General features: G+C 34.9%; 1 protein-coding gene across 3 annotated transcripts in view; it reads left to right on the top strand.

Annotated features, from left to right (window-relative positions):
- The window catches only part of ROCK1 (Rho associated coiled-coil containing protein kinase 1), a 145,021-nt gene that overhangs the window by 5,134 nt on the left and 117,584 nt on the right, over nucleotides 1-22,303 (top strand). For all 3 annotated transcript variants that reach the window (XR_008529991.1, XM_054583431.1, XM_054583430.1), the window contains exon 2: nucleotides 20,380-20,461. Coding sequence is in view for 2 of the 3 variants with exons in the window: in XM_054583431.1 (XP_054439406.1) it covers nucleotides 20,380-20,461 (82 nt within the window). In the remaining variant the exon portion in view is untranslated. The remainder of the gene's footprint in view (nucleotides 1-20,379; nucleotides 20,462-22,303) is intronic.

Genomic DNA, 22,303 nt, shown 5'->3' with positions numbered 1-22,303 from the left:
GATTTCTTTTTCTTTTAGTCTCAGTCTTTGGCCTCTAATATTTATCTTTCTCTTCACTCTCTTGGAGAGTTTATACATTCTTACAGCTTCAGCTACTATCATCTCTATGACCATGATATGCAAATCTTTATTTTTCAGTCTTTTTTGTTTGTTTTAAATACTAAATATCTGACTGCCGACTAGGCATCTCTACTTAGATGTCATGTTATCATTCAGATTCCTCCTATTTCACAGTAAGCTTTCTCGCATGCACTTACCTACCTATTTTGTCATCACTACCCGCTCCTCTCCCTGTTGCATGCCTGGAATTTTTGTTCCAAACTTTAACTTTGATAATCAGTCATAGGCCACACATTGGATTATTTCAACAAATTTGGGTAGCATTCCTGATTCTAGATTATTGCCGTATAATCCCCCCATATGTCCTACCAGTTGAATTGATCGCCTTTAGGGTTATGGTGCTGGTGTTGAAAGAAAAGACCTGAAGTCATTAAACCTTTGGGCCTTAAAGCTGTATGACTGCCATTGTTCATAATTAATGAGTTAATACATGTTACCAGTATCAGTTGCATATCTGGTTAATTTGGACCAGACTGCTTTGATGTTAATATGTTGCAAGAATTTAAAAGAGAAAAACAAATTACCCCATTGATTTCTTCAGCAAATCTTTGTGTGGGGTCTAAACTTGGATTCAAATATAGACTCTGCAGTGTTCTTACTAGATGATTTTGGTGAGTTAACTCTTCAGGTCTGATTTCATTTTCAGGAAAGTGGGGGATAATGGTACTAGATTGTTTTAAGGGCTAAGAAATAATAGACAAAGCAATTATCACAGCATAGGCATTTAGTAAGCATTTATTAATTGGTAACTATTATTTTTGTCATATTTATAATATTCCTATTATATGCTAGTCATTATGCTTAGTCTGGAAGTTGATATTTATTGTCTTTTCTAAGTGCAGAGGAATTTAGCTGGCACCTCAAGCCAGCCCATAATTTCATAACTTAGCTGTAATTTATTGAAATGTCTAAGCCAATTGTAACTGAAAATGGAGACAGTTAGATGGAATTCAGTAGTCTCCAAAAGCCTGTTTATTAATTTAGTCATGCTTTATAATATATCTGTTTTGTGCCAAGGGTTAAGATTGATAAGAAAGGCAGTTGGGAGCTGGTTTGTGGAGATTTAGTTGTTATCTTGCTTTCTTTTTGTGTGTATCTTTTATATTTTCAATATGTGTTCTGTAAATGGACTCTTGCACTACAAGCACCCTGTGGGTGTATAGAGAGGTGGCTCAGAGTAACAGCTGAGACATGAATTGGGCCATTCATTAACCTCTTGAGTCAGAAATGTTTTTAATCCTGAAGGAGCCACATATAAAATTTTATAATGAACAAAGAGTAAATTTTCAGTTTTAGATTACACTTTGTATAACTTTACAGTTTAGTTTTCTTTCATGATTATAAGTTTTGATGTTGTGTGTATATGGTAAAAACTAGAGATTCTATTATGATATATAACAGAAAAGTCCAAGTAATTAGGAAATACTACATATTGAGTTGTATTGCTGAAGATAGTTCAGTAGCTCTACTTCCCCATTCCCATCCCCACTGAAAAAAGAGTACATTCATTTAGTTTAAGTCCAGAGAATAGCCGATGAATACCACACACATATGTACAAGAAGATGAGCAGATAGTACTGCATTTCACAATGGAAAACATTTATTTTTTAAAGTATGCTATTAGCATGGTGTAGTGAAAAGAACACTGAGCTAGAAATTCAGAGCACTCGCATATCCTGCTTTTGCTATTAACTCACTGTAACCAAATAAATCCTTTTTTGTAATCTGGGCTTCAGTTTCCCCATTTGTAAAATGAAGAGCTGGGCCACATAGGTGCTGATGTCTATTGTGTCTCTAAAAATTCTGTGAGTGTTTATTTATTATATTTCCATAAAAACTTTAAAAGTTGTATCATTGGTTTATTATTTAAGAAATAAAAAGTTAAATGGTGTTGGGGTAGAAATAGAAGAATAAGAACCATCTTTTTAAGTGCTATTTTTGAAACTAGTTCTATATAGCTTTGGTAAGTCATCCTAAACTAATTTTTAGTAGTTATGTTTGGTACTTAATCTCTTTTGCATTTGTAGTTTATGTTCGCAGCTCTAGGGGTATATACTTTTTGAACAGAGAAAGTAGTGATTGAATCACTCATTTGTGTATCCTTTAAAATGTATATGCGTATTTTACTTCTCTAATATACCTCCCTTCCTTGTTTGGTATTGTGAAATATTTGAGTACATTTTCCTTATAGTTTCTAGACAATTAGCAGGAAGTTAGATGTTCAAATTTTGATGTCTCAGAGAAGAGAGAGGATATCTTATACTTACTTTAAAAGGTAGGCTAACCTGTGCTCCCTCTTTATTCCTGTTTATTTTTATTATTTTGTTGTTATTTCCATACTTTATTTATAGTCTTTTAGTCCATACTCCTATATTGACTTTTGGCAAGAAATTGAAGTCTTAAATGAGGTTGTTCCCTGGAACTAATTTTGAAATAGTGGACTGCAGTTAACTCTCTTTGCTGTTATTCATTCATTTATTCATTCAACAACAGTTCCTTTGGTATATACTGTGTGCTGGGTGGTCTGATAGGCACTGGCGACACCATGGTGAGGAAAAGCAAACATGGCCTCTGCTTTCATGGAACTTATAGTCTCAGGTGAAAGATAACTTATGAATAAATATGAGTGGGGTTGTGTTTGAAGGGGAGGTAAGGGATATGATCATGCCCATTCTTTACTTTTTGGGATATATTTAAAGACCTGTGGTAAAGTAGTGTAAGTATATAATTTTCATATATGAGTAGATTGTCTGCATCAGATTCATTTGAGGATTTCCTAAAAATGTAATCTGGGCCTATGCCTAGACAAACAAAATCAAAATTTTGGGGTGTGAGTCCTAAGATTCTGCACAAGATGTGGAATCTTAGACATACTCAAGTTTGAAAACTATGGTAATAGTGTAAAGAACATAGATTTTAGTTTTGTTTGGTAATTTTATAAATGAAAAATTTCATACATGCACTGAAGCATAGGGGAAATAGGTAAATCTCCATTACCCAGATCTGCAATTTTCAAAATTTTGTCACACTTGCTTCATCAATCACCATTTTTCTTGCCAAAATATTTAAAAGTAAATATCAGATAGTCATTTTACCCTTACATATTTCAATGGGCATCTTTCAAAAAAATAACATTTTCTTACATTACTGCAATGGCCATTATTATGTCTAACAAAATTAAAAGCTCATTGGTATCATTAATTCCCAGTTTATACTCAAATTTCTCTGGGTGTCTAAAATACTTTTTTTTTTACGGTTGCTTTATTAAAATTGGGATCCAGACAAAGTCCACATGTTGCTTTAGTTCGTTAGGTCTTTTAAGTCTCTTTTTAATATATAGAGCAGTCTTCTCCCTCAATTCCTCTAACTCCCCCTCCCTCATTGTTTTGTTGAGAAAACTAGGTCATTGGTACTATACAGTGTTTCACATTATGGGTTTTTCTTTTTGTTTCCTTGTGATACCATTTAACTTGCTCCATTATCTTCCACATGCTCCATTTACTTTTAACTGGTAGTTAGAACTAAGCTTGATTTAATTATTTTGAATTTTTAGTTAAGAGTATTTCATAGATTGTATTTTCTTTTGGATCACATCAAGAGATACACAATATCTGGCTGGCTCACCCACTCTTAGTGATGCTAGGGTTGATGAGTGTGTTCAGATGGGGACAGTCAATAATATCATCTGTTAAAATAGCTGAGTCATTTATTTCATTAAGGATAGCAAAATAATGATTTTCTAATTCTGGTATTCCTTTCACACTTTTTAACTGCAATTCTTCTGTTTCGAGAACTTAAGAATTTAATAACTGTCACTCATTACCTATAGCAGGGGTCCCCAGTCTGTTAGGAACAGCTGGGAGCAAAGCTTGCCTTCCTGTTGTCTTTGTGTCCTTCTCTGCCCCCATCTTCCACAAAAGCGGTCCCTGGCGCCAAAAAGATTGGGGACCGCTGATCTATAGGACTATTTTGTTCACCATGAAATAGAGTTCGTAAAATATAGTTTGATGCTATAGTCTTTCTCTTTAATTGCCATTTTTCAGGGTAAGGTATTTTGGAGCCTTAGTGTGATAGACATGGTACAGTTTGAGGGAAGTTTAAGAAAGGCACTATTTACAAAGATAGAAACAGTTTTTAAAGAAATCAGGCATAGTACTGTACCTTGGAACTAGTAACAATGGAAAAGAGAGCTGGTATCTAGCCCTCTAGACCTGAGGGGACAAGCAAAAAGAGCAATTGGGGAGGGTAGTGCAGTGGAGAGGACTGTTTTACAGGGCGTGTGGTTTTAAGTAGAGAGAAGCATGTTTTAAGTAAAGGAACCAGGGGAATATAGGAGTATATCCCTGCCCTTAACTGACATCTCACTCTACAGTCTCCTAACTATGGTTTTCCATTGCCTGAAAAGCTAGTATGCAAAAGAACCTGTTGATCCATTCCATAAGTGTTAGCAAACAAGATATACTCAGCTTTTATTTATTTATTTCCTTTTTTTATTTTTGAGATCGTTATGGAAACCATTTAAAATGAATATATTTGGTGTGTTTCAGTAAATTTTTGTCTTTCTTGCTGATGTTCAGTTTTTCCTATCTTTAACTAATTGGAGCATTTTCTCATTGGCTCCCATCTTATTTGTATATGACCCTAATAATCTTTGGTGGAGCTTTCTTAGGTTTTTTTTGGTATAAAATGCACAGGCTCATCTTGTACATATCTTGCCTCCGACTTAGAAATCCCTTCCACATCTGGATGTTATGGAGTTGAAGCTGCTTCTTGTCCTTGTTTAATGAATGGAGCTATGAAATTTTATTTTAGAAAAGAAAAATGCTTTATGCTGATAATTCCAGTTTCTGCTTATCATTACTTTGAGTTTGTATTTTTTCATTTAAGTGAAAAATCTTACTTCTAACAGCAGTAACAGAATTACACCTTTGTTTGATTTCCAGGAACATGGGTATGATATAGTAAAAGAAAAACTGAATAGGGAAGGGGAGATGTCTGAAGCCCTGCATTCTACTCTCTAATTCAGGGGTCCCCAACATCTGGGCCTCAGACTGGTACCAGTTGGTGCCGCATAGCATGAGATGATCTTGAATGTAATGCACTTGAATCATCCCAAAATCATCCCCCCACACACCCTCCCACTTGTCCTGCCCCGTCCCACCCCGCTTCTCTGGTCTGTGGAAAAATTGTCTTCCACAAAACAAGTCCCTGGTGCCAAAAAGCTTGGGGACCACTGCTATAATTGACTCTGTAAATTGTAGTTGAAAAATTGTATACCTTGAACAGATAATATCCAGTCTCTGAACCTTTATTTATTTTAGGAGTGTAATACAAAATTCACTAATTAAAGCCATCTTCTTAAATTTCCAACCTTATCAAAAAATTCTTTTTTAGAAATACATCTATTTGTTCTTCCATAGATTGCTTAAATTTTACTACTTTCTTAAAAGTAGGACAAAGGAAATGTTTTTATGATTATCATCCACTTTTAAAGTGTTTACTTATCTCATCCTAATTATATTTCCTCCCCTTATTTCTAGTAATTTCTAGTCATGGAGATAGTATAACATAGTGGTTAAGAGCATGGCCTCTGGAGTCCCAACAGTATAATTTTTAATTCCACCCAGATCAGCCACTTACTAGCCTTCCGATTTTAGGTCAAGTTCTTAACTTTTTTAGGACTCAAACACATCATCCTCAAATAAGATTAATCATAGACTCTTATAAGGCTGTTAGGAATATTAAATGTGATAATGCGAGTAATATGCTTTGAGTTGCTAGCATTTAATAAACGTTAGCTATCAATCATTATCATCATTGTCATCATTATGTATATCTTTATAATTTGTCCTGGGAAAAGGACTTTTGTGCTAAGTGGATTATTATCCAACTCCCTACTCTGTAGGCCACCTTTTTATTTAGTTGTGTGATCTTGGACAAGTTATCTAATGTCCTTGAGCCTGAATATATTTAATTTGCAAAATGAGAATCACGAAAATACGTACCTCATAGGTTTTATTAGGATTAAATGAAATAATTTATATGCACGTACCATAATTTCATCCAGGTGTTAATAGTTACCCCTTCTCTTGCTTTACTGTTGTGTTATAGACTTGATAAAGGTTCCACTGTAGTTAGAAATAATACCATACTTAGAAACTTGTGAGAAGAGTGGAATGGGATTATTTTTTAAGTATAGTTTATTGAATATGCTATCCCAGTTGTCCCAATTTTTCCCCTTTTGTCCCCTCTCTGCCTGGCTCCCCCCTTTCCTTCAGTCATGCACCGCCGCCTACCACCATACTCCCCCCCGCCCACCGCCCCCACCCGTAGTTCATGTCCATCGGTTGTGCATATAAGTTCTTTGGCTTCTCCATTTCCTGTACCTAACATCACCGTATTCGTACCTACGAATTTTACCTCTTCATCCCTTTACCTTTTCCTCCATATTCCTCCTTCCCTTCCCAGCTGATAACCCTCCATTTCTATGATTCTGTTCCTGTTCTAATTGTTTGTTTAGTTTGGTGCTCTTTTTGCTGTTGCTCTGATGGTGGTCCCCAGAGTGAGTTTATGTCCACTTTAGGGCTGTGTGGGCCCTTTAAATGGACTTTCTGAGAGACCAGCAGCTTCTTCCACCACCACAGCCTCCACTAGTTTTTACAGACAGAAGTCATGAGGCTTTATATTCCCCAGAGCTGGAACTCTGGGCTCCAAGGTCTGGCCTAGGGCTGGGATCGCTTGTTCCCAAGGTATCATTCCCAATTTTTATCCACCACACATGAATGTGGGGCCTCCTAGTCTGCCAGCCACTGCTGGCAGACCACTGGCTTCGGTGCCACACCACATCCTCTCTGCCCCTCCTATCCGTCTGGATGAATATGGCTTTTTAAAATTCTTGGTTGTCAGATACAGTTAGATTTTCTGGTAGTTCTGGGTGTCTTTTGTTTTGAGGTTAGTTGAGATCCTTCTTGTGGTTGTGCAAGGAGGTGAAGTGTTTCTGTCTATACCTCCATCTTGACCAGAAGTCCTGGAATGGGATTTTTTATTTGAAATATTTCTTGAATTTAATCTTTGCTTTCTGTTATTGCTGCCCTACCCAAGTCCAAATTTTCAACCCAATGTTCTTGGATTAGTGGCACACTAATCTATACTTTATCTTTCTATTTCTTAACTTTAGTGTTTTTTATCGTGTGGTCTTAGCTTACCTATTTTCTTAGTCTTAATTCCTACTTATCTACAAAATAGTCTGGTCCAGGTGGGCTTTCTCATTTTCTGCAGCATGTTACCTGCTCTTTCCTAAAGTGGCTTTCACAGCTCTAGGCCATATCATTTTCTCCCTTTGAGTTTTCTCCTATATCCTCTTCACCAATTTTCTCATCTTCATATTTTAACATAAGTCATATCTGTGTTATAATTGTGTTTCTTTTCTGAACTCCTACAGTATTTATAATCTGACATATGTAGTTTAGAACTTAACCATAGCCATCTTGTATGAATCTATCTACCTCCATAATGAGAATTCCTTGAGGGCTTAACATAATTCTGGACATACTGTTCAATTAATATTTGTTGATTGTTGTGAATAATTATGCTCCCATTCTTTATCCCTGAATTAGTTAGGACTCTGTCAGTTATATGTGAGAATTCAACTTGAATTTTCCTACACAAAAAGAATACATAGATTCAGGGATACCTGGTCTCATTTAAAAGTAAGATTCGGTTGAATTCCAATAAGAATTGGAACTTGGGCCTCAAACATGAGCAAGTCTCTCTTTCTTTATTCTCTTATTCTTTCTTTGTAGACTGTTTCAGTCACTTGTGGAAAATATGGCTGCCCAGAGCACTGGAACTTTATGTCTAACAGCTCTGATATCAGCCACTGACCTCAAACCTTTGAGGCCCAAATTCAGAGATTTGGAGTGAAGGACTCATTGGTTCAGCTTGGGTCAGGTGCCACCACCTCAACTATCAGGAGGGTAGGATTACATGAGGACCATGAGAGTGGGGAGGCAGTTCCCAAGAAATGAGACAGTAAGGAAAGGCAGACAATAACATAGATGTTCATGAGACCAGTCCTTCTCACTTCCCTGTTTTCTTTGACCTTTGATAAGTCATTTAAACTCTTCAATAGCCATTTTCTCAGTTTGTAAAATGGAGTTCATAATAATTGATTTCACAGAGTGGTGGTGAGCATTAAATGTGATAATCTATAAAGCAGGGTTTGAAACCTCACAAAAACAATAGTGTAAGCTAATGGTAAATGGCTGTCCCTTGGTTCCTTTTACCTTCATGCCCAGTGCTCATCTGGCCTAGCTCAGAATTTTGGTTTTTGTTGTTTTATTTTTTGTTTTGTTTTGTTTTTTGCCTCTAGGAGCTTATCCTGCCGTTCTAGGTTACTAACTGGCCTTTTGGCATTACCTGACTCAACTTAGTCCCCCATACACAGCTTCCACCATCTTTTTAAGTCGAAAGGGGGAAGAAGTTAGCAACATCATGTAGCTTTTCTCAGATATATTTAGAGTATTTATTTATTATAATTAAATGAATTATAATATAATTAAAAACAATGGGCTTATTCCGCAATTGTAACATTCAGGCTCAGTCCCTGCCTCTTTCTTACTTCTTATAGTAGTTGAAGAGTAGCCACTGAATTTAGTGAAGGCCAAGGGCTTCTAGAGATTTCTACTCCTTTTTGCCTGTATTAATTATGAATCATGATTGTAAAGGACTGAACACCTGACCCAAAATAGTTTAAACAGTAAAGAACATTTATTGCCCCCTGAATACTTTATAGAAAGATTTGTTTTATTTTGTTTGGTTTGATCCAATTGCAGGGGGTATCAAATTTGATAAAGAAGTCCAAGAAAGTGTTACCCTCAATCATCATTGTAACTCCTCAATACCTTGTTTCTTTGCCTGTCAAAAGGAAACAACCTGTCTTTTTAGAACTTTTGACAAAATTGTTTAAATGGGAACAGGCTACAAAAGTATAGTTTACTGTATTAAAAAAAGATTTTTTTTGACAAACATAAGATAATGGAAATTTAATGTTTATGAGATTTAATATTTTTCCTAAATGAAAACACATCTTGATTTTGTAAATAGCTCTTTGGCTTCTGAGCTATTCTATTTTGAGGTATTGATGCTCAAGATAATGAGGTCTTTCTGGAAAAAGTCCAGCCATGGCTAATATAACGAGAATGGTTTGTGCAATGTAGATGTAACCTGGCAGCCAAGGAGAGTGGACTGGAATACGCATATGTGAACAGTGATAACTTCACTGTACTGGTCAGTGGGAGTGGTAGACACCCTAGAGTGAGCATTTGTACTGTGTGGCTATTGCATTCAAAATGACTGAGTGAGTAAAGCAACGAATCTCCATCATATTTTGCATTAAGCTTGAACATTCCTCCATTGAAACTATTCGGATGATTCAGAAGGCTGCAGCTATGGGCAACTGGTGATGGACAGCTTCTTCACGACAACATGCCCACTCATGTATCTTGCCTCATGGAGAGTTTTTTGGTGAAATATCAAGTCACCCAGTTGACTCAGCCCCCCAAAGCCCAGATTTGGCACCCTGCAACTTCTGGCTTTTCCCAAAACTAAAATCACCTTTGAAAGGAAAGAGATTTCAGGCTTTCAGTGAGGTTCAGGAGAATACGACAGGACGACAGGGCAGCTGATGGCAATTGGGAGAACTTGTGAGGTCCCAAGGTGCCTACTTTGAAGGAGACAGGGGCATCGTTGTCTTATATACATTGTTTCTAGTATTTGTATCTTTAATAAATGTTTCTGTTTTTCATGGTACATGGTATGTGACAGACCTCACATGAACTCCATAAGAGCAGGTATCTGATCATCTAGTTCACTGATGTATCGTTATTTCCTGGAGCATTGCCCGAAATATTTAAAGTTTTCAATAAGTATGTGGGTGTTGAATTGCTAGAAAATGTCTTTTGTTTCTGTGACAAAAGCCAAGAATGACTGATATAATGTTAAGAGATATGATAAAATTATCCTGGCCGGCTGGCTCAGTTGGTTGGAGTGTTGTCCCACACACCAAAAGGTTGCAAGTTTGATTCCCACTTAGGGTACATACCTAGGTTGCCCTAAGGTTGCCTAGGTTTGATCCCCAGTTGGGGCATGTATGAAAGGCAACTGATCAATGTTTCTCTCGCACATTGATATCTGCCTGTCTGTCTCTTCCCCCACCCCCAACCTTCCTCTCTAAAAATCAATAAACATGTTCTCTGGCAATGATTTAAGAAAAGAGAGATGGTAAAATTAGTAGTTTATTTAATTCTAAACTGTATGTATTCTAGGGAGATAATATTTTAAAACTATAATCAGTCTGTATAAAGATAATTTTCCCCCCTTGCTATGTCTGAATTTTAGATGAGGTGACAAAAACCAATAATACCCATTTTTATGAGACTTTGCACATTCATTATTTTGCTTAATCTTTACAACAATACGTGGGCTGGGTGAGGCAAGTATTCATCTCACTTTGTAAATGAAATTAAACCTTAGAAGAGGTAAATGAATTGTCCAACAACATATAGCCAATAAGTGACAGGTTTTCTGATCCTTGGTCTATAGTACAGTGGAAAGATCACCAAAGTTGTAGATAACATGCCACAAAGAAAGGTATTTCCATCTCACATAGGAGAGTGTTTTGTGTACAGAATGCACTCACTGAAAAATATGAGGATTGGTAAAGAATGGAGTATAGGAAGATGAGATATGAAATAGTAGGGAAAAGATCTTAGTGTTTATTGTCTGGGTTAGATCAGCAGTCTGGAACTTAACTGGATGAAAAATGGGAGCCAATTCTTTGACCGAACCTGTAATATATTCAAATAGCTACCTGCTAAAACATATCTTTGTTGGATTTGACATATCAGGAAAGTGAGTGTTGATAGACAATCTAAGCTATGAAGCATGGTGATCTGAAATAGAATAACATTAATAATAACAGTGATAATGGTTAATGACATCATGTACATAATCTAACAGGAAATAGTAACATTTTACTGAATTGGTATGAAGTCAGACATGGGATGACTGGGAAATGTTAAAAAAATTTAATATCCCTGTATTTGGTGAATGGATTACTGTCTTAGAACTGAACATTTATCAGAGGCTGGGAATGGGATAGGGGATTGACTACAAAGAGTTTTGAGGAAACATTTAGGGTGACAGAAGTGTTCTGTGTATTGATTGTGGTGGTGGTGGTGGTGGTGGTGGTGGTGGTGGTGGTTGTTACACAACTGTATGTCAAAATTAATAGTACTGTAAACCTAAAAAGGATGAATTTTACTTTATGTAAATTATACCTCAGTAAGTCTTTTTAAAAAGGAAAAAAAAATACTTGGTGTAGGGATTAATGGTTCCATGACAGTACTGAACATTTGTTTCTGTCAGTAATATGGCCTTCGAATATGAAGGATATGTCTATGAATGATTCTACTTACGTGTATATATGCATCACTTGAGAAGGACCTGTGCTGACTGTATTTTGAAGTATAACTGTTGGAAAATAACTGATAATATTTGGCCAGTGATAAAATGAGAACTTTCAGGTAAAAATTAGAATTTTGGAAAACTTGTATCTGCTACCTGAACTTGACAGCTTCCTAATGCCTAAAGACTTTCTCAAGAGGTTGATAATGACATTAAATGTGAGTTTCCAGTATTGTATGTGAAATATGTCAGCGTTTGGAAGAGTTCGTAATTCAGTGAGCCATATTTTATAACTGACCAATGCGTGTTAGAAAATCATCCGTGAGAAAAATCCACCCAAAGTGCAAGATAAATCAGTAAGTTTTAATGCTGCAAAATGAGTGCAAAAAGTTCATTGATACAGTTTCAGGTTCCATATTGCAACTGACCTTTAAGAAACACTCTTGTCAAATTTGGTGTAGTAGCAAACAATTTCCACAGTTATTGGAAAATGCTATTAATATACTCTTCTCTTTTCCATCTAAGTACCTGTGTGAAGTCAGATTTTCTTACCTCAACCAGGACACTGTATTGCAACAGAGTGAATGCAGAAGTAGCTTTGAGAGTCCAGTTGTCTTCTATTAAGTGAGACAATGGGGATTTGTAAAAGTGTGAAATAATGCCATTCTTACCAATTAAAAATGGTTTTCATAAAAATGTTTATATTAACATGCAATGGATTTATTTTTTAAATATTTCATTTATTTATTTTTTGAGAGAGAGGAAGGGAAGAAGAAAGAGAGGGAGAGAAACATCAAAGTGTGGTTGCCTCTCACTCCCCCAACTGGAGACTTGGCCCACAACCCAGGCATGTGCCTTGACTGGGAATCAAACTGGAGACCCTTTGTTTCACAGGCCAGCACTCAATCCACTGAGCCACATCAGCCTGGGGATTTATTGTTATTTTTGTCTTGTAATCAGTGTGCTAAGACTAATCTTATTTATTTATTATATTTAGTCCTCACCCAGAGAGATGTTTATTGATTTGAGAGAGAGAGAGAGAGAGAAAGAGAGAGAGAGATTGATGTGAGAGAAAACCATTGATTGGGCACCTCATGTATGTGCCCCAGCTGGGGATCGAACCTGCAACATATGTATGTGCCTTGACCAGGTATCGAACCTACAACCTTTTGGTGTACCTATCAGTGCTCCAACCAACTGGGCCACCTATACAGGGGAATTTGTGCCTTCCAAGGAATTGTCTATCTCATTGAGGTTATCAAATTTATATGTGGAGTTCATAATATTACCATATTATCCTTTGTATAGCTGCAGGATCTGTATGATAGTGCCTGTTTTATTTTTAATGTTAGTTAGTAATCTATGTTTTCTCTTTTTCTTTGTCAGTTGTGCTATGGGGTTGTCAGTTTGATTGGTCTTGTCAAAGAACCAGCATTTTGTTTAATTGAATTTTCACTGTTTTCTGTGTTTAATTTTATTGATTTTTGTTTTTCTTTATTGCTTGCTTGCTTGCTTATGTTTGCTCTTGTTTTATTTTACTCACAGTTTTTTAAGAAAGGAACTTAGATTATTGATTCAAAATCATTACTCGTTTCTGATATGAGTGTTTAATATTTTTCCCTTTTGGCACTGCTTTAAACACATGGCACAAATTTTGATGTTATATTTTCATTTTTACTTATTTCAGGGTTTATTTTTATTTCTCAAGAGACTTTCTTTTTGACCATGGATTATTTAGAAATATTTAGTTCCCAAGTGTTTGGACATTACTCTCTGTTATTTATTTTAGTTTGATTACCTTTTGGTCTATCTTGTATTTCATAAGCACTTATAAAGAATGTATTTTGCTGTTGTAAGTGGAGTGTTCTGTAAATATACATTTGATTCTGTTGGTTTGTGGTGGTGTTGAGTTCTCCCTGTGGATTTTCTCTGTATTTCTATCAGTTGCTAAGAGAGGAGTGTCAAGGTTGCCAACTACATTTGAGGATTTGTGTCTGTCTCTCTATTTCTACCCATTTCTGTTTTGCGTATTTTGCAGCTCTGTTGTTTGGAAGGAATGCATTTTAAGATTGCTATGCTTGCTTGGTGATTGTTATCATTATGTAATTTCCCTTTCTGTCCTTAGACATTTTCTTTGTTCTGAAGTGTACATTATTTTATAATATACCCAATCCAACTTTCTTTTGATTTGTTTGTATATCATTTCTCATCCTTTTACTTTTACCCTACCCATATTTTTACATTTGAAGTGAATTTCGTGACTGTGGATTGACTTGCCCCACCTTCATCTTATTTCTTCCAAAACTCCTTTAAGAATCAGAGATTTGAACTGATTTCAAACTGATTTCATATCCTTTATGAAACTCTAGTTGATTAAATAGTCTTTTTTCTGTTCGTGTAGTACATACTTACTACACTGCGGATCCTGTATTATTTACTTTTTTTTACCTAATAACCAAAGAACACTCAAAGACAAGAAATATTTTTATATTATTATTGCTGCTACTGCTGCTGCTGCTACTACTACTACTACTACTACTACTACTACTACTACATGTTTTCCTACAAAGGGGAAGCAGACTTATAAATAAATACAATATTAGAATTAAATATTTTAATTCCTATAATAGGAAACACATAGGATGTCGTTGTTAATATTTTCTCAGTGTGTTCGAGGAAGACCCCACACAGTAAGTGACACTGAGGCAGTGTCTGAATATAAGTAATGTTCACATTCCAGCTAGAGAAAAGAACAGGTGCAAAAGCAGCGGGGTAGGGTGAGCATGGCCTATTTGACGTTACTACATACATGCCAATGTTCTTGAGGACAATTATAGTGCAAAAAAATTAAGTATTTTAAATACTTAGTAAAACATACAATGGCACTTCCCATTCAGTCTCCACCTAAATATAGACTTAATATAATGAGCGTACACTAAGTATAGACTTATATAACTTAAGTATAGTTGAAGACTGATTGGGAAGTGCCATTGTAGAGATACATGCCTGTAGAAATACATGCCTGCAGAGAAAATGAGTCTTAGGAAGTATTGGCATGTTTGTAGTAATGTCACATTGGTTAAATAGATTTTAATTGTGTTTAACATCAGAAGTTCAAGTTCTCTGAGGAAATTCTGTTTTCATTTTCTTATTAGTGCTTAATATTGAGAAGTTCCTTATCTGTTTACCCAGCAAAGAGATTTATATGTACCAAAAATATTTTCTTTAAATGGTACATTCTCTGTCATCAAGTTTGACAGAAGTCTTTTAGTACCAAGGGTCAGCCTATTTTAGAAGTAGTTTGGTTTTTCAGAAGACTTGGTTTTACTGCTGTAATTTCAATGGTTTTTTTGGTAATTTCTCAAAAAACATGTCCACATTTAGAATAGTAACCATTTTGAAATTTTACTTAAAAATGAATGTTTTTGTACATAGTATACCTTTCTTTCTAGTGCCTCTATATTCTCATACCTTATAATGAATCTATTATTACTAATGGATCTAATCCTAAATCATATTTTACACAGGACTCTTATTTTTGTAATTTAGGCTATCCAGAGAACTAAAGTTTGCAGCAGTGTTCAGTTGACTTGCTCCTGCTTTGCCTTTTGCTTAAGCTCTGTTGTGAGATAAAACAACTGAAGCTTTTCTCTCTCCTAATGTCAGCACTTTTTAACAAATGGGAAATGTAACAAGATTCTTGTAAAATGTTATACTTGCAATTAAATGTACCTACTTTTGTGTGTTTATGTGAAAGTACTTCTCCAGTATGACTAGCTTTTTACACATTATACTGCTATAACTGATCTTCTATCATTGTTAAACTATGGGTAGCAAAGAATTTAATTACTGTAGTTCTTTGACATTGATTGACTATTATATATCCTCTTCCCTACAAACTTTAAATTGATGATTAACCTAGATGATGGACAGGTTGTGAAAGTAGAGGGTAGCTTTCCTTCATGTCTATGTCATAAAATTAAGTGAAGGAGTAGTAGGACTACATGCTTTGGCTATCATTCCCTGTGAATTGTTTTTGCTGTTGGAGGAATGTTAATTTCCTTTAAGGTCCTGAATTCTGGTACTTAGAATATGGACTTCAGGAGGCTGGGAAGTCTCATTTTTAATTATTTCACAGAACTTCAGAGTGTTGAATAAAAGTCAGGATTTTTTGCCCCCATTTATGGACCAATACAGACATTCCTTGTGTTGTGTAGCTTCCTCACTGCATTAAGGTGGAATCCTGAGTCCCTGTCCCCTACCCCAGTATTTTGACTCCCCATAGCCACTGTTGTTGTATGTTTTAGATTATGCTAGAAGAATACCTTCTTGTCTCTTCTATTTCTCTGATAAGAGGCATATAAATATTGCTTATGAATGATACTGAGAAGCCATATAACATTTAATACTACTGTAGGCCCAAACACCTAGTGGCCATTAGTGAGGCAGCTAGTTTCCATTAACAAATGGTCAAAAATCTGTGGTCAAGCAAAAAGTCAGATGCCCCATGTTTTTTTTTTAAAAAAAACAAACAATTTAGATGGGATTACTACACTGGGGAAGGGCTTAACATCAAGATCTAAGATTTACTCCTAAGTTTTTATGACCATATTACTAAAATATTTATCTTTTTCTTTATGTCATTTCTATCAATAATGAGACTAAACTTAAAGCAAATGTTAGCCAAAGAAATAAAGAAAAGAGAAGGAAGTGGGACTATTAAGAGCCAAATACTTGACATACTTCACTCATTTAATTCTCACAAATCTATTTTGAATTGTAGATAGTTACCTTCATTTTACAAAAGAGAAAACTGAGTCTCAGAAAGATCGTTACTTGTTTGTCCAACAGTAACATACAAATGCCTGTATTTTTCTTTAAAATGCTTTTGTTTTATTTTTCATGTTTGAATTATTTGAATCCATTGAATTCATTTTATTATTAAGCATGACTTAAAAATCATTCTTCTCCATAGTGCTGTCTTGTTATTCAAGCACCATTTTTTGGAGTGACACGTTTTGTCAGTCCCATCTTGCCCCTGGCCTCACTATTGAATGGGCAATTCTTTTGCTCTTTCGCTGCAGCATTTCCTACAGCAGTGGTTAATGCTATTCAATTCAGCGACATTTATTGAGTTCTTACTATGTATTTCAGTTTGGATGCTTTTACTCACAAGAAATAGAAAATTCAATGCAAATCAAGTTAATCCATAAGGAAAATGTATTAAGAAAGCTTGGGTAGAGTGGCTCCAGGAAGAGTAGGTTAATTCAGTGGTTCAACAAACATCAAGGACTCAGGTTCCTTCTATTTTGGCTCTGTTGTCCTCATTGTGTTTAGCATTGTCCTCCTGCCAACTTCCCTTGAGGCTGCAAGATAGCTGCTGTTGTTTAAGGTGTCACATACAGACATGACAGTTTCTCATGAAATGGGGGGACTCTGTCTTACATATATCTTTTCAAGGGAGAAGAAACTTTTCCGAGAAATCTTGCTGTAGGTTTTCCCTTGCATGTAGCAGATTATTACCTTATTCCTGTATTTAAGATGAACACTGGCAGGAGTAATGAGCCTCCTTGTTTGTCTTGGATTAGGCTAATAAGAACTGGCCTCCTGGAGTTAGGGACATTCTTTCCCTCTTTGGAGGCTCATAGCCTTGTTGAGGAACGTGGGTAGCCCCAAACAAAATCAGGGTTAAATTAGAAAGGTAGAACTAATATTTGACTTAGGAGAGCCACCAGTACCCGATGTGCTTTGATTAAAATGTAGTGCTCAGTTCTGGGGTTTAGCTTACTGAAGGCACTTGAAATCTAGCTGTAAAGATTGAAGTAAAAAATAACTGTAATACAAGGAGAACTGTCAGTTTTAATAGGTAGTTTAGGGAAGATTGTGCAGAAGAGGGAGGGAGCAGTGGTATACTAGAGAAAACATGGGATGTTGAGCCAGTGGTATATTAGAGAAAACATAGGATTTTGAGTCTCAGCCAGTGTCCTTTCTAGAGATAATTAGAAGAATGGTGATTTTCTCATAAGTTTTGAACAATACATCTTGGATTTAAATGTACATTTTTTTCAATTCCTAATTTCATTTTTAAGAGATTGAGGATTTTTAAAATTATGTTTGTATCATGGTCATGTTTTATCTATAACTACTAGACCAAGAGTTAGTATTTTGATTCTTAACACAGCTTACCAGCTAGCTATGTGGCATTGGGCAAGTCAGTTAATATTTCTGATTGTTATTTGCCTTGGGTATAAAATGAGAGGATTAAACTAGGTAAATTTTGAAGTTCTTTTCTGTCCATCATTTAGTAATTTTTCTAAAATCTTAATTTGGAGGAAGAGTAGAGGCAGTTATTTTAAATATATTTGCCAAAGAGAGCATGTGAGTAAAATTTAATATATCCTTCACTGTTTAAAGTTTTATTTAGTATTAGAAAATAATCTAAGTTAATATAAATTTAGATGCGTTGAACCTTTTAGAACTGGAATGTGTCTTTGGAAGTAGATGTTTACTAGGAGCTCTTTAAAATAATCATTATTATAAAGTATGATAATATATTGAGGTTATTGATTGTACCTACTTGCATCTCTCAGACAATGTTAAGGTTTCAAAATTTGGCCTAAAATTGTTCTTATGTAGCTAACAGTACAGTAGTCCCCCTTATCCACAAGGAATACATTCCAAGACCCCCAATGGATGTCTGAAACTGGATAGTACCAAACCTTATATATGGTGTTTTTTTCTATACATATGTGCATATACTTTATGGCTTCGCTTTGGGATATCCGACCTGTCAGCATCACTACTCTTGCACTTTAGGGGCATTATTAAGTAAAATGAAAGTTACTTGAACACAAGCATTGTGATAACGTGACAGTCATCTTGATAACCGAGATGGTTACTAAGTGACGAATGGGTGGGCAGCATATGGGAGTGCAGTGTGGCTATGCTGGACAAAGGGATGGTTCACATCCCAGGCAGGATGGAATTGAGATGGTGCGAGATTTCATCATGCTACTCAGAATGGCACACAATTTAAAACTTACTAATTGTTTATTTTTAGAATTTTTAATTTAATATTTTTGGGCCGAGTTGACCACGGGTTACTGAAACTACAAATAAGAGGGGGACTACTGTACTTGCACTCTCCTGTAGTCTATAATTTTTTGGAGTGACATGATGCACTGAAACCTAGTGCTTAGTCTAAGAAAACTATTATTTCTTGAATATTGTAATGGCTCTGCTGTTGTACGTAAAAAAAATCATTGGTTTATTGGACATTTTATGCCTATTTGTTCAGGACATTTTTTCAAAGCACTATGGAAGAAAATGAGATGTTGACTGTGATTTCTGCCTTAAAGAACTTAAAATCTAGTAAAAAATTTAAAAATATATTCATATTTAATTTACCTTTTCCTAGAAAACAGCAAATTTAGATATTTATTGGTTTGGTTTTTCAATTTGGAGCAGACCAGACATCAGATCGTTTTTTAAAAATCAAGTTCTCATATAAAGGTTCTCATTTCTTTTCTGTAAAAATATTCAATGGCTTATAAGGCTCATAAGAAATGTATCTCAAGGATAGATGAACTTGTTTTAGAGGAGAAGCTTTTTCTTCAGATCTGCACAAACCTCTGAATTTTGAAAAGCCAATATAGGGTGGTTTATCTCTCTTCAAGCAGTCAACAAAATTGGTGGTATTGGCAGTCTTCTCCATGGTCAGTTTCCAATTCATACAATGACTCTGGTTTAAAGCCTTGACTCTGGTTTTTTGTTTCCTAAGGGAATATTTTAAGTATTCTAAAACAACTGGGTGATTCACACCCATGGCTTAACATAAAATACAAACTTTATATATCCTCTGGCTTTAATTTCTCCTTTTATGACTATATAGGGTCTGCAGAAGGTGCATTTTCTTTTGCTACTTCTGTTTTTATTCCTGGGCTATGCTGGAGAAAACTAGATTTTTCCCAGATAGATAAAGTGAAGATTGCTTGGGTTATCTGAATGTTCCTCCTGCTCCTGCTACATGGCTGGATATAACCCGAATAGATGCATTCCCACTTCAATGCTGATTGTTACACCTTCATATTGCCTTGCACTTGTTTAAAAGTAAAAGTAAAAGCCAGTGTTCGTCCTTTACTAATGGCTGCCCTAGAAAGTGCTTCAAGGAAAGAAAACTCTTATGAAAACCCAGTATATTTTTATAATTAAAAATATATCAAATAATCAGCATGGCTATACACCTGAAACAGTTTACATTCAATATTTATTTTGGCATAGTGGATATATCAAATGTATCAAATATATTTTTAATTATAAAAATATATAAAAATGCAGAATTTAGTTTACACTAAACTTCACAGCTTAGGATCTACTATTTAGCTTCTACCTTGTAAAATATATGTAATCACAAAGATAAGCCATTTATTTTTTATGTATGCCTGTGAAATAAAGATAAAATGCAGTAGTGAGGGGGAATGAAAAGCAAAATTTTATGCCCTGATGAGGGGAAAAGGGCATGAGTCGAAGTCCTTTGTAGCCAGTTTGGTGGTTGTGTTGCTGCTCTTCTGTCTGGGAAGGTTAGAGTGTAAAAAATCTGTATATGAAATAAAAACAAATTTTCTCTTCTCCCAGTACTCATGTAACCTTGTAGAAGGTGTTAAATAAATGCAAGATGTATGAGAAAGGGCAAATTAAAAATTAAAAGGTGTATTTTATTCTTTATTCATAAAAAAAGGAAATTGTTCATAGAGTGATCCAAAAAACTAACTGTTTGTTTGTTTATTTGTTTAGGATGGATTGGATGCTTTGGTATATGATTTGGATTTTCCTGCCTTAAGAAAAAACAAAAATATTGACAACTTTTTAAGCAGATGTAAGTAATTTTTGTGGAGGTTAATGACAGACTATGTATAACAAACTTGACTTAAATAATTCAAGCACCCCCTTTTTTTGTCTTCTCTCTACTCTTTGTTTATTTTATCAATACTTTGTATGTGAAATGGGAAAGAAACTGTATTAGTTTAGTGTGTAATAGGATAATCTATAAAATATTTTGCAGAAAAGGGAATGAAAAGTAAATGGCTAAAATAAGTAGATACATGCACATTAAATTTCAATAATATTATATTTTCTATTTTTCTTTTATAAATGAATTAGCTATATATTTTAATACCTGCAGTTAAGAATAGATTACATATGAAAAGCCCTTCTGAGATATGAGAGTTTTCTTCATGAAAACTGGCTTGTATTTAAGTTTTACAAATATTCTTTTCTAAAAACATTGTTTGGATTTTTATATTAGATACATTTAGGTTGGGTTATTTTTTGTGTTATCTTTCAAGTTTGGTTACATATGTTTTGTTAGAAGGGGTTTATTTTTCTAAATAGTCAAAGGTTTTTACTTTTTGTAATTTATTTTATCATTTCTACATTTGGAAATCTTGCCTCAGAATTTTACTCGTCAATTTCATGTTGTTTAGTTTTCTGGGGTTTTTTAAAATAAAAATATTTATTCGCCTTAATTTTATTTTGGAATATGGTGCCAGATTCTGAATAGGAACTTTTTAAGTGTAAAAGTTTTCTTAATTTCTCACATCTTACTGAAATTGCAAGAAAATTTTATTCTTGTTTACATTTGCTTACCTCCCTACTTAACAAAATAGCAAAAGAACTGAAAAGATGGAGAAACATGACCATTTCTTATTTGAAGGGCGGCAAAGGATAAATGCACCTTAATACAAAGGGGACTGTGTATTTTTGTAGAGTTAGGGTAGCAAGAATTGGACCAAGTTTTCTTAATCTGTTACTCCTTTCACTATACAACACTTTTGCATAATATTAAATATGCATTTATATACTATATTTTATAAACAGAAACATGAGTAGAAATAAGTAAAATGAAGACATAAAGCTAAACTATTTTAACTGATAAATATATGTATTTTAGTCCAGCTTTTTTTTGTTCTTTAAACTATTTTTAAATTTTATTACAGTTTACATTGAATATTATTTTATATTAGTTTCAGGTGTACAGCAGAGTGGTTAATCATATACTTAACAGAGCATTCCCCTGATGTTTCCAGTACCCATCTAGCACTATACATAGTTATTACAGTATTATTGACTATATTCCATATGCTGTACTTAAAATCCTTGTGACTATTTTGTAACTACGAATTTGTACTTCATAATCCCTTTACCTTTTTCACCCAGTTCCCTATACTCTCTACCCTTTGGCAACCATCAGTCTGTTTTCTATGAGTCTGTTTCAGTTTTGTTCATTTATTTTGCTCTTTAGGGTCCATCCACATATAAGTGAAATCTTACAGTATTTTTTTCTGACTGACTTATTTCACTTAGCCTAATACCCCCAGGTCCATCCATGTTATTGCAAATGGTAAGATTTCATTTTTTGAAATTTATTCTTATTTTTTCTTCTTACTTTAGGGCATGCTTATTGATTTTAGAAAGAGGGAAAGGGAGGGAGGGAAAGAAGGAGAAAATCATCAATGTGAGAGACATCAATCGGTTGTCTCCTGCATGTGCCCTGATTGAGGACCAAACATGCAACCTAGGCATTTGCCTTTACTGGGAATTGAACCCATTTCCTTTCAGTTTATGGGATGACACTACAATAAACTTGAGCCGTGCCGTCCAGGGTACATTTCATTCTTTTTAATGGCTGAATAATATTCCATTGTATATATGTACCACA

Source organism: Pteronotus mesoamericanus, unplaced genomic scaffold (genome assembly GCF_021234165.1).
Source record: "Pteronotus mesoamericanus isolate MK-2021 breed Mesoamerican mustached bat unplaced genomic scaffold, CSHL_Meso_final contig_74, whole genome shotgun sequence".
Taxonomy (NCBI): domain Eukaryota; kingdom Metazoa; phylum Chordata; class Mammalia; order Chiroptera; family Mormoopidae; genus Pteronotus; species Pteronotus mesoamericanus.
Note: the sequence above shows the minus strand (reverse complement) of the source record. Positions and strands in the feature narration are given on the sequence as shown.